Genomic DNA, 11,998 nt, shown 5'->3' on the forward strand with positions numbered 1-11,998 from the left:
CGAGTGTAGAGTAAGACAGTTAAATTTTTTTAGGGACTCATTGTATGTAAGGGGTTTTAGACGACATTTAAATAGAGTTGATCGCAGAAACTTACGCTGCACTCTTTCAATTGCATAGAAGGGATCCCAAATCATGCTGGCATATTCTACCTGTGGTCGCACAAGAGCATTAAATAGATACAGATATGTCATAGGACACTTAAAGTCTGTAGCAGATCTCATCACTAAATTGTACATTTTAAAAGCACTCGCTGTAATTTTTTCGATGTGTACGTCTAAGTGAAGTTTACTGTCTAAGAGAATACCTAAATCACTAATTATATTTTCTTTAAGAAGAGATTCATTGCACAAGGAGTAATTAAATTTAATTATATTTTTATTTTTAGTGAAATTTAAGTATTTGCATTTAGGAATACTTAAAATTAACTTGTTATTATTACAATACTCCGATAATCTATTAAGATCCTGCTGTAACAAAAGACAATCATCTATTGATTGAATTTTTTTATAGACCTTAAGATCATCGGCGTGCAATAAGAAATTACTGTTACGGAAGCAGTTACCAATGTCATTAATGTAAATAATGAATAATAGAGGGCCCAAGATGGAGCCTTGCGGTACGCCTGAAGTAGCCAGAAATGAGTTAGAATTGTATCCATTAGTCACAACACTCTGGTTACGATTACTTATATATGACTGGAACCATCGTAATAAATTTCCCCTGATACCATTAAACGCAATCTTGTTCATTAGGATTTTGTGGTCAACTCTATCAAACGCTTTTTTTAAATCTGTGTATATAGCATCCGTTTGCGCTCTATTATCCATAATTATGATTAAATATAGAAGTAGAGAAAATCAATAAATTAGTGACAGTGGATTTTCGTCTAACAAAGCCATGTTGTTCAGGTATTATGCTTTGTTGGATGAAAGGATATACTTTATGTTGAACAAGCGATTCGAATAATTTTGCGAGAGTACATAGGATGGAAATAGGTCGGTAGTTCTCAATATTTTGTTTGGATCCACTTTTATGCACTGGGACTATATTAGCTTTCTTCCAGGTCATAGGGAATATACCAGTAGACACACATTTATTAAAAATTACACATACAGGTTTACTGATTGTGTTAGCTGTCCATTTTAAGAAACAAGGGGGTATCCCGTCAGGTCCCGCCCCTTTTGCAATGTCTAGCATTTTTAATTGGTGACGAATTTGGTCGATACTAAACTGTATTTCAGAGAGATGACTATTGTTATTAAAATATAGGTTTGAGGGTGGGCACCAATCACGTGATAAGCTTGTTGGCTCGTATAAAGATTGAAAAAATGATGAAAAAAGATTACAAATATCGAGGGGATCACTAGCTGTTACGTTGTTATAGTACATACGCGAGGGGATGCCCACCCTATTTCTACGATTAGCTATGTATGTCCAGAAGTATTTAACATTGTGACGAATACTGTCCTCTACACTTTTAATGTAAGTATTGTAGCATTTAGTACATTCCTTTTTAAAACGTGTTCTATACAAGGAGAATACCTCGTAATCCGATATATTCCCATATATGTTCCACTTTGGCCACGCTTTTTTTTTATATTTATATATATGAATTAGGGCTTTCGAAAACCACACAGGATAATTAACATGTTTTGATTTTGTAAGAGGTACACGATTTTTGATGATACTATATATGATTATAAAAATTATCAACAGAGTCTTCAGCGGAACTGCCGCTTAATATCATGTCCCAGTCATGTTCATTTATATCATTATTAACGTGATTGTAATCTGCTTTACGAAAATTATATTTAATGGTTTGTTTAGGTCGTATCAAGTTGATGTTTATATTTAAAGGGATGATTGTATAGAAGGGAGGGCGATGGCTATCAGCCTGAAGTAAGTAATGGTTGGGTATGAATACATGGCATAGTGTGTTAGATATTAGGAGGTCGAGAGTGCGGCCAAGAGCGTTAGTTAAATAATTGTATTGCATAACATCGTGTATAGCCATAAAATTTCTCATACGATCACAGATAGAAGAGGTGCCCATGCAACTCATGTAGTCGTGAGTAGGGTTCGATTTTATCCAGCTAGCTGTCGAGATGTTATAATCACCTAGCATTAACAAATCATCGAATTTGATTAAATTTATTATATGATTCATAGATTCAAAGTGCAGATCGTATACAGAGAGAGGTGGGTTATTTGGTATATACATATACTGCACAGGGGGCTTACTCTTGATTTCAATTCCGATCGGTCGACATTGGAATTGTGACGTTTCGCACTCTTGAGTTCGATGCTAGCGCCACATTGGTTTGAAATTGCGTGTTCATTATGGGGAACTAATTGAAATCGGATTGGGCGCTAAACGGTACTCTTGAGTCTATTTTGACAGCTGCTTATTGCGCCAATATTACGGTGGGATTGAATGTTGATTGTGATTTTTCCAATTACTAAAGAGTAACTTTTAAGAAATTGTTTTGTGTTTTACGTGGTTTTCGTTGGATAAAAAGTGTTTAATATGGCACGATTAGCGGTAATGTACAGTGTTTCGTTAAATTCCCATAAAAAACAACTGAAACTAAGACGAGATGAGCGTCGGATGATGCGTTACACGGAGAAAGCGTTTTCGATGAACGAAAACGAGTTTAAAGCCAATTATAGGGTGAGCAAGGATTTGTTTCACGAAATATTCGAAAACATAAAGCCTTTTATGCAATCCCCTAAGAGAAGAAGTGATTTATTACCAAAATATAAGGTAAGTAAATAAGTTCCATTTGATGCATGACCTAGCAATGTTATCATGACATTTATTTACAAGATCAATAGCTTAATAAGAACTTATTTCTCATAGGTTTTAGTGGCATTGTCCTTTTATGCTACTGGGAGTTACCAAAGGCTAGTTGGAGGCAGTTATGGGACCCTAATGAGTCAGCAATCTACTTCTCGTTCTATTCGAGAGGTAACAGCAGCTCTTAACCATCCCTTAATACAAAGGAAATGGATCAAGTTTCCTCAAACTCGTCGTGAAAGAGATGCTGTAAAACTGAGGTAGGTAATGAGAAATACCCAACTCATTTATTGAACTTAATAATGTTTTATGTTCAAAGTGCATTGATTTTACAATAGGAGTAACTATGTAACATGTCTTGTTTCAGATTTTTTGAAAAATTCAGTATATCATCTGTTATAGGATGCATTGATGGCACTCATATAGCCATAATTAGACCATCAGAAAATGAAGAGAGATTTTTTAATCGCAAACATTTTCATTCAAGAAATGTTATGATTGTTAGTCAATATTTTTGGTTATTACTGAATTGTAATTCATTGCTTATGAAATTAGTTAAATATCTTTGTTTTATATATTTTCAGATAGCTGATTCAGACTTAAGAATACTGTCAGTAGATGCTTCATTTGGAGGAGCATCACATGATAGTTTCGTCTGGAATCAGCATCCTGTGAAACAACATTTAATTGAATTAAATAATAATGGGGAAACTGTATTTTTACTAGGCAAGTAAATTATTTAAATAGTTAATCTGAGATTGTAGTTTTGTTGATTGTGAATACATTTTAATTTATTTTACTTTGCAGGTGATTCCGGATATGCCCAGAGGGAATACATGATGACACCTATTGTAGATGCTCATCAAGGGTCCCCTGAGGAATATTACATCAAGTTACACTGCACTGCACGGAATACCGTAGAACGTACCATTGGTGTCCTCAAAAACAGGTGGCGGTGCTTAATCGGGCATAGGGTTCTACATTATCATCCTGATGTAGCAGCCAAAATAATTAATGCTTGTTGTGTTTTACACAACATGTGTATCAATAGGATTTATTTTGACCAAGATGAGAATACAGCAGAATATGGGAATGATTCAAAATCAAAAATCAAAATAGCCTTTATTACTGATAACATTATTACATTACATTACATTATAGTTCTATCTCTCTTGTAATAAATAATTTTCAATATATTACAATGCCTTTCATATTTATTTTAATACAATCAGTTTCATGCACATTTGGCAATTTCATTTCATTTCAATTATGATAAAATTACATGCACTTTTAATCATTAATAATAATATTTAATTAAATAATATAAATATAAGTATAAGTTAGATTCATTTTAATTTTCGACATCGGTAACTTTATTATCAGTTTGCCTTTTGGCATAGGCCTCCCCTAGGCTTTTCCATCTATCTCTATTTGTGGCTTCTCTTTGCCATGTTGTTCCAGCTACCTTCCTAATATCATCCTCCCATCTTGTTTTTTGCCTTCCTTTCTTTCTTTTCCCATTCCGAGAATACCATTCAGTAACATCTTTTGTCCATTTTTCCTTATTGTTTCTTATCATATGGCCTACCCAATTCCATTTAAGCTTTTTCACTGTGTAAGTGACATCCATAACTTTTGTCTTGCTTCTTATATTCTTAAGTTTAACTTTGTCTCTTAGCTTGAGGTTTAGGATGCTCCTCTCCATTTTGTTTTGGCACACTCTGAGTGCTCCACTCTGTTTGCTAGTGAGGGCCCAGGTTTGTGCTCCATAGGTTAAACTTGGTAGTATGCAAGAGTTGAACACTGTAGTCTTCTCTTTAAGGGGCATATGTGGATTCTTCATAACTTCCTTTAGAGACCAGAATCTTTTCCAAGCTTTATTTATTCTGATGTTAATTTCTTTTTGCATTTGATTTTCCGGTGCAATGATCTGTCCTAAATATGTATATTCATCGACACTATTTGATTTGAGTCTAACAGTATGGGTGCTTTTATGTTGTTTGTCATTAGTTTTGTTTTGTCTAGATTCATAGTCAGACCCACCTTTCTGCTCTCTCTGTCTAATTGCGTTAACATTGTTTTTAAGCCCTCTTGGTTTTCGCTAAGCAGAATCAGGTCGTCTGCGAACCTAAGGTGGTTGAGCTTTTTGCCATTTACATTTATCCCATATTCATCCCAGTTAATTTTACGAAATACGTGTTCTAGTACAGATGCGAATAGTTTTGGTGAGAGGGGGTCACCTTGTCGTACCCCCTTTTTTATTTTAAAGACCTCTCCTTTCCTTTCAGTCTGAATTTTTGCCGTTGATTCTTTGTATATATTTTTTATTATCCTGATATATTTTCGTTGCACTCCTTGTGAGTGTAGAGCGTCCCAAATGTGTGAATGTTTCAAAGAGTCGAATGCCTTACTGTAATCTACGAATGCCAAGTAGTATGTCTTTCTGTATTCATTGCTCTTTTGGATAATTTGTTTGACGACATGGATGTGATCCATTGTTGAGAAGTCGCTTCGGAATCCAGCCTGTTCTCTCGGCTGATTTTCGTCCAATTTTGAGCTAATTCTGTTCAATATTACCTTTGCAAATATCTTATATAGATTGGAGATCAGGCTGATTGGTCTGTAGTTGTTTATTTCTGACCTGTCGCCTTTCTTATGGAGCAATATGATGGTTGACGATGTCCATTGTTGCGGTATTGCTTCTTTAGTCAGAATATCGTTGTATATATTGGTAATATCACTTATTATGTAGTCTAGGCATTCCTTCAAAATTTCGTTAGTTATTCCGTCCTCTCCGGGGGCTTTGTAGTTTTTCTGGGACAGTATTGCGGTTCTTACTTCGGATTCTAATATTGGGAGGGTAGCTTCTTCGTCTTCTTCTTGTGGGTATTGAGTATTTCTGTAGTCTGGGTCATCATATAATTTTCTATAAAATGTTGTTGCTATTTCCATAATTTCGGGTCGTTTTGTTGCTTTCTTATTAGATGTCTTGCTTTTGATGGATGGAATCCAACAGGTATTCTCTCTCAGTTCTTTCAGAGCTTTCTTTATGCCTCCAGATTTTTCAATGTGGAATTGGATAGTTCTGTTTCTAATTTGTTTCCTATGAGTCCTAATTTTTTCATTTATTTGTTTACTTAGCTGGGTTATTTGTGTTCTATTTTGTTTCTTATTTCTTAATAAAGATTTCCTGGTCTCAAGTAGATGTCTGGCTTCGTCTCCTATTTTATCTCTCTTGTTTTTTAGGGTATTTAATTTTCCGGATATTTCTTTCAGCGCTTTTTCTATTATATTATATTTTTCTTGAATATTTGCACTCTTGTTGTTATTCAGTAAATTATCTTTCAATGTTGTCAACAAGTTTTCTGGGATGGTGAGAGGGATTTGACTTGGTGTAATTCCTTTCTTAGTGTACTGTCTCCTCTTTTTTATCTCATTTAGGTAAATGGCTCCTCTTACCATCCGATGATTTGTGTTAAAGTTGAACTTATTAATTGTGGTTATGTCCTTGAAGAATTTTGGTTTATTTGACAATATGAAATCAATCTCATTTTTCACGTTCCCATCTGGAGAAATCCATGTCCATTTTTTATTTTTGTTTTTCTTATATAAACTATTTAATATCCCAAGGTTATGTGCCTGTGCCAGGTGTACTAGTCTTTGTCCGTTATCATTTCTTTTCCCTGTGCTGAATTGGCCTAGTATGTTGTTTTCGTTTGTTAGTCTTTTACCAATCTGGCCATTGAAATCTCCCATCAGTATGATTGCCTTGTGTGCATCTGCCAGAGTCCTGTCCAGGTCTTCGTAGTAATTATCCTTTATTTCTTTTGGTGCCAGCTCTGTCGGTGCATATACTTGAATTATTGACACAGTTGCATACCCAGGCAAGTTGATATTTAGTTGTGCAATTCGTTCTGATATTCCAATGAAGGACTGTATGTATTGACTGTAGCATTTTTTAATAAGGAAACCGACACCGTGTAGGCCTGGTGTGGTTCCTATATGATATAATATGTAGTTTTCATGTTGTTCAATCTTTTCTCCCATTCTCCTCACTTCGCTTAGGCCAATAATGTCCCACTTTATAAAACCTAAGGCATATTCCAGTTCTTGTAAAGATTCGTCTGTTCTTAGAGTCCTGGTGTTAAGCGTTGCTATGTAAATACTATTTCTCTTATCTTTTATGATATTTATTTCTTTTCCGTTGTTTTCGTGTGTATTGTCTTGTTTCTGTATGTTGTGATTTTTGGGAGGGGGCAATCCTAGGGGGTATTGGTCTCTTGCCCCACGGTGACCAGCCGGGTTGGGGCGATTTTCCTTTTCCAAATGTTCTGTGCTTGTGATTGTTGTTTTTGTCCGGTTACCGATGTCTCGAGATTCCTATGCTTTTGGTTTTGTTGTTTCGGTCAAAGAATGTGATCTAGACCTCATGAATGCGAATGGGTCAGTTCTTTGCAGTTTTGCAGGGGCTACTATATTTTCGTTATTATCTCCTGACACTTGTTGATGTTGTTGTGTGGGTGATAGTGATGTCTCCCTTTTTCTTTTTTCATTCTCTTTTGATTTTATTACAACTTTGTTGTTTTTAATGTACACATCATTTCCCTTTTCTTTTTCTCGGTGAAGTTCTTGTTGTAATTCTTTGCGTTTCTGCAAAGTTTCTTTAGAAAAATCCTCTGTAATGTATGTTGGTTGTGACATTTTCTTTTTATTTTTTAGAATCTCGATTTTTTTGTTGTATGTTGTGAGGGTAATTAATACAGGCCTTGTTTTCCCACTCGTTTGTCTTCCAATTCTGTGTAATTTGTTTATATCGTAATTATCAATTTTTATTCCCAGGTTTTCAAATAATCCTATAGAGTTGTTGTATAATTCAGTATATTTTTTTTCTGTCTCGTTAAATCCATGAATTATAATGTTGTTCCTTTTGGTTGCATTTTCTAGGGAGTTTATTTTCTTATTAAGTACTTCGATTTCCAATTTTAGGATCTTATTTTCTTGGATTAATGGTTTGATTTTATCGTCTATTGTCACCATAATTTTTTCTGTATTTTCCTTTATCAGCGTAGCTTGTTTATCCATTTCTAGTTTCATCATATTGTAGAGTGTGGATATTGACATTTCTTCAGTCATCGTTATGCAGTCTATTTTTACGGTGCAATAACGAAACGTTTGAATTGGAATGCAACTTTTTATGTTGGCTGCCCTTCAGATATGTCACTCGTGGAAGTGGATGACAGGCCGTATGGTTTATATTTTGTTATGGTAACACTGCGTTCTTCCGTTAAGTTGGTACTGTGTAAAGTTATCTATGACTTGCTGGTATTTGTCACTTGTTCGATAAGGTTATGTTTACTGCGTGTTTCACTTATCTTGTAATAATCACAAAATAATCCTTGTATTAATCACACATGTATAACTTATCTTGCCTGCAGTGTGTTCTTGATTAGTATATTCCACTTTTTGGTTGTTTTTCCTCTTTTGCACTGAGTTTTTAATTATTTCTTTTGGGGAGCACTGAACAACGTCCTCACTGTATGACAGCCGGAACCGGAAAATCCGGGAATGATTACCCAACTGTAACTTCTCAAGAATCAACTAGCAGCACAGCTGCTGAACTAAGACAAGGCATCGAAAAGCGAAATGTTTTAGTTCAGCAGTTGTGGGCAAGCAGAAGGTAGCCTAAAACTTTATAAGGTTCTCATCGTACCTTATAAAGGTGAAGTGGTACAAAGCTAAGTAGGTAGGTTTATAATATATTATTATAGGTGTAAAAGCATTGTTTCAAACTATTTTTGCATGGTAGTATTAAAATAACATAAGATTAAAATATATGCTATACTATATAATATATTCATCATTAACAATAATTATTTATATTTCCGTAGTGTCCTACTTTTAATAACAATTGATATTTTTTTGCAAAACATTATTAAATAGGTAAAATAAGAACTTTTTAGAATGTAAGACATTATTGTAAATGTTGTTCTTCAAGAAATAAATTATCAATTTCTAAGAAAACAACCATTAACAAAATAAATCTTTTAATTACCTACTATAACCTAATCTATACCTTATACATTTATTTTAGAGACAACAGCTGACAGCGTTTTAGGAAGAACTTTTTGTTTATTTTTTTATGAACATTTTGCTTGATTACGAACATATTGGGAATCTTCATTGAACTAGCATGTTTAACTAGTATTTTTACGGTTTAATAAATAAAAAAAAATCTAAGGGAGGTCTTTGCTGAAAAAAAAATTTGTTAAGATGCCTTTCTTAAGGTTCTGGCATTTTTCTGGCTACGTCTGAAATTGCTGTAGCTATAGATGTTAAAGCCCTTGCAATATTGCCAATTTGTTGTGACAGTTGAATTAATGCTTGGGCTGTTGTCGTTTCGGCTTCAATCCGCCGCTCTTCCATCATGGCAAACCGTTCCATCGTCACTGTATCCTGCCTCTGAGTTAAAGACCGGCGTCGCCGTCGTGGAGGATTGTTACTCAACAGTGGCGTAGTCTGTAGTGGCGTGGTCACAGGTACTGAAATATATATAAAAAAATAGAATCTCCATAAATTTACTCAAGTAGTGTCAAACTGTTGTTACAAAAAACAAGTCCTTATGCCATAGCTCGTAACGTGATAAGTGCCAAACCACTTCAAATGTTACACACTTAAATTGGGTTGCGTGACTGACTAAAGGTATTTGGAGTGTATCCTTTGCTTGAATACAAATCACAACTATGCAAAGGTTTATTTTAGTATACTCTTTGAATAGGAAAGAAAAATACAAAATTAGCACTAGAATCATATCGCGTCAAGACTTACTTATGGTTTCTGGTATTATTTCACTATGTGATGTGCCAAGTATAGGGGAAACATGCACCGGTTGCTCGAAGTGCATTTCCATGACGTCATGGTGGCTCACCTCTTCTTCAACAACCTGTGGTTCTGTACCAACAGATCTCGGCTGAAATAATAAAATGATATGTTGTTGTTATTTCATAAATAAAATATAATGCATTAAATAAATATCACTGTTGTGTTAAATTTTATAGACATACCATTTCAGGAAATGGATTGACTGCCAAGCTTGAGTTGCCAGTCGCAAACTCTTGTCCACCCATCACTGCCACCAACCTTTTATCTAGAGCAGACAATGTTGGCAAGTTGTCTGCTGTCCCACCACCAGTGCGCCTCATTGAAGATGAGAGTTGTGCGCACTGTTTCTTCAAACCACATTTCTTCTCAGCCCAATACTAAAACATGCATTAATGTTAATGAAATTACTTGCTATTTAATTACTGCCTGATAATAGTGATTCTAATGTCTAATTGATTTTTTAATACCTTAGCCCAGCCTTGACCATCTTTATTAGCACCTCCAATAGAATTCAAGGAGGTTGCCAAGCTTGCCCATTTTCGCTTCGTTTCCAATTTGGCTTGAGTGGTCCGAAGCAAGCCTTTAGCTATGCCTGGATTTTGCTCCAGGAATTCCACCAAACATTCTATTTGAGAATACGTTGGTCGATTCGTCATTTTAGCTAAAATTGGAATACTTTTATTAACCATGTATCAGGTAATAATTACAATATTTTACTGATGAAAAATTAAAAACGTTTATCTATACAGCAATACAGTAAAATTGTATGTTTACTTACCACTTCTTTAAAAATTTACTTTTATCTATTTAAGTAACTTAACGGACACAAATTATTTTAATAATAAAAGGAACTTAATGCAATTTTAATGTTCCAACTAACTCGCACTCCACTCACAGAACCACATCAAATTAAAATTTGGTAACTTTACGCGCCACTTGACATTTTTTAAACAGTGTAGGCAACGATTCTTGCGCATACAGCCAAAGCCGTGGTTGATTTAATAATTTTTTTTTTTTTACACCCAATGCATTGGAAACATTAAAATTATTTAAATTAACAATTATTTATATCACATATTATAAATCAGTTTTGTTATTAAAAAGATATAGCACGGGTACAAATATTCCACGGGTTACCAGTCATTAGAATGGCACCATTGGAACTCTTATAATTCTAGAGATAATGCCCGTAAAGATGTTTGAAAAGATTCGTCAATTTATACATTTCAATGATAATTCCCAAAACTTGCCCCGTGATCATCCAGAATTTGACAGACTATTCAAACTTCGCCCACTTGTTCAAAAATTTAACCAAACCTTTGCCAAAGCTCTACGAAAGCAAGAAATAACTTGAAAAGGTATAATCCGAAAAAGCCTCACAAATGGGACAAGATTTACGTTCTTAGTGGAGTCTCTGGATTTGCGAACAAAATCGAACCTGAAACTGGCTCAGAAAACATGGTACTGCCTAACGAACCTGATCTCGGCGCATCCTCAAATGTTGTCATGCGTCTATCAAGGGAAATACCCCGCAACGAAAACTATAGACTGTATTTTGACAATTATTTTACGTCTTTGCCACTACTGGAATATTTGTCATAAAATGGTATACTAAGTCTTGGTACTGTACGTCGAAACAGGATTCCGGATTGCAAATTACCCACAGACAAAGATATGTCCAAGAAAGATAGAGGCTATTCCGTCGACTATGTGGCTGACGTCAATGGTGTGTACGTAACAACCGTAGCCTGGAAAAACAACAAAGTGGTGAATTTGGCATCAAGTTTTGTAGAGAAATGCCAAAAACCCAGGTGAGAAGATACGACAAGAAGACCAAGCGGTACTAATCAATTGACCGTCCAAACATTGTTAGAGAATACAATCGCCACATGGGTGGCGTGGATCTAATCGATAGTATCATGGGACGCTACAAAATACAGCTTCGCAGTAAAAGGTGGCAAGTACGCATGTTTTACCATTTATTGGATTTGAGCATGGCAAACGCATGGCTTCTTTACAAAAGAATTTATAAAGTAAAGGGTTTGCAGGATAAACATTTGAACTCGGCAGATTTTCGGCTTAAAGTTGTAACAACATTATGTAAGCTTGGTGTACCATCAAGTATGAAAAACCGTCGATCTATCGAAAATGAAATTCAAGCAAAACGACACAAAGGTCCAGCACAGCATATTCCTCCAGTGGCAATCAGGCAAGATCAGACAGGACACTGGCCTGTTTGGACAGAAAAGAGGATACGCTGTAAATATCCTAAATACTCTAGTGTTTCACAGACAATGTGCGAGAAATGTGGCGTTGCTCTT

General features: G+C 35.1%; 3 protein-coding genes across 4 annotated transcripts; 1 reads left to right on the forward strand and 2 right to left on the reverse strand.

Annotated features, from left to right (window-relative positions):
• The first annotated feature begins 247 nt into the window (after positions 1–247).
• Positions 248–3,404, forward strand: LOC113506085. 2 transcript variants are annotated; one of them, XM_026888944.1, is made up of 3 exons: positions 248–2,765; positions 2,862–3,058; positions 3,383–3,404. In XM_026888944.1, exons 1-3 carry the CDS (start codon positions 2,529–2,531, stop codon positions 3,384–3,386), a joined length of 438 nt encoding a protein of 145 aa, XP_026744745.1. In that variant the 5' UTR covers positions 248–2,528; the 3' UTR covers positions 3,387–3,404. The 2 variants fall into 2 exon arrangements, 1 of the variants encoding a protein (XP_026744745.1); XR_003401687.1 differs by lacking the exon at positions 3,383–3,404 and adding an exon at positions 3,166–3,187 and having other exon boundaries at positions 252–2,765.
• A 745-nt stretch (positions 3,405–4,149) lies between these two features.
• On the reverse strand, positions 4,150–6,845 carry LOC113506041. The gene is made up of 2 exons (XM_026888901.1): positions 5,210–6,845; positions 4,150–4,733 (listed from the first exon to the last, which is right to left on the reverse strand). The coding sequence occupies exons 1-2, from the start codon at positions 6,843–6,845 to the stop codon at positions 4,150–4,152; spliced, it is 2,220 nt and encodes a 739-aa protein (XP_026744702.1).
• Positions 6,846–8,839: 1,994 nt separating this feature from the next.
• Positions 8,840–9,715, reverse strand: LOC113506055. Its single transcript, XM_026888914.1, has 2 exons — positions 9,624–9,715; positions 8,840–9,337 (listed from the first exon to the last, which is right to left on the reverse strand). The coding sequence occupies exons 1-2, from the start codon at positions 9,703–9,705 to the stop codon at positions 9,078–9,080; spliced, it is 342 nt and encodes a 113-aa protein (XP_026744715.1). The 5' UTR covers positions 9,706–9,715; the 3' UTR covers positions 8,840–9,077.
• Between the last annotated feature and the right edge of the window lie 2,283 nt (positions 9,716–11,998).

This window comes from Trichoplusia ni, chromosome 28 (genome assembly GCF_003590095.1).
Source record: "Trichoplusia ni isolate ovarian cell line Hi5 chromosome 28, tn1, whole genome shotgun sequence".
Taxonomy (NCBI): Eukaryota; Metazoa; Arthropoda; class Insecta; order Lepidoptera; family Noctuidae; genus Trichoplusia; species Trichoplusia ni.

What these genes read in the sequence shown, in the direction of transcription:
- LOC113506085 (XM_026888944.1), top strand. Translation starts at nt 2,529, where the DNA reads ATGGCACGATTAGCGGTAATGTACAGTGTTTCGTTAAATTCCCATAAA. An exon ending in ATTTATTACCAAAATATAAG is followed by an intron (nt 2,766 to 2,861) that starts GTAAGTAAATAA and finishes TATTTCTCATAG; the next exon opens with GTTTTAGTGGCATTGTCCTT.
- LOC113506055 (XM_026888914.1), bottom strand. Translation starts at nt 9,705, where the DNA reads ATGGAAATGCACTTCGAGCAACCGGTGCATGTTTCCCCTATACTTGGC. An exon ending in AATAATACCAGAAACCATAA is followed by an intron (nt 9,338 to 9,623) that starts GTAAGTCTTGAC and finishes TATATATTTCAG; the next exon opens with TACCTGTGACCACGCCACTA.
- LOC113506041 (XM_026888901.1), bottom strand. Translation starts at nt 6,845, where the DNA reads ATGGGAGAAAAGATTGAACAACATGAAAACTACATATTATATCATATA. An exon ending in CTTGGCATTCGTAGATTACA is followed by an intron (nt 4,734 to 5,209) that starts GTAAGGCATTCG and finishes ATACATATTTAG; the next exon opens with GACAGATCATTGCACCGGAA.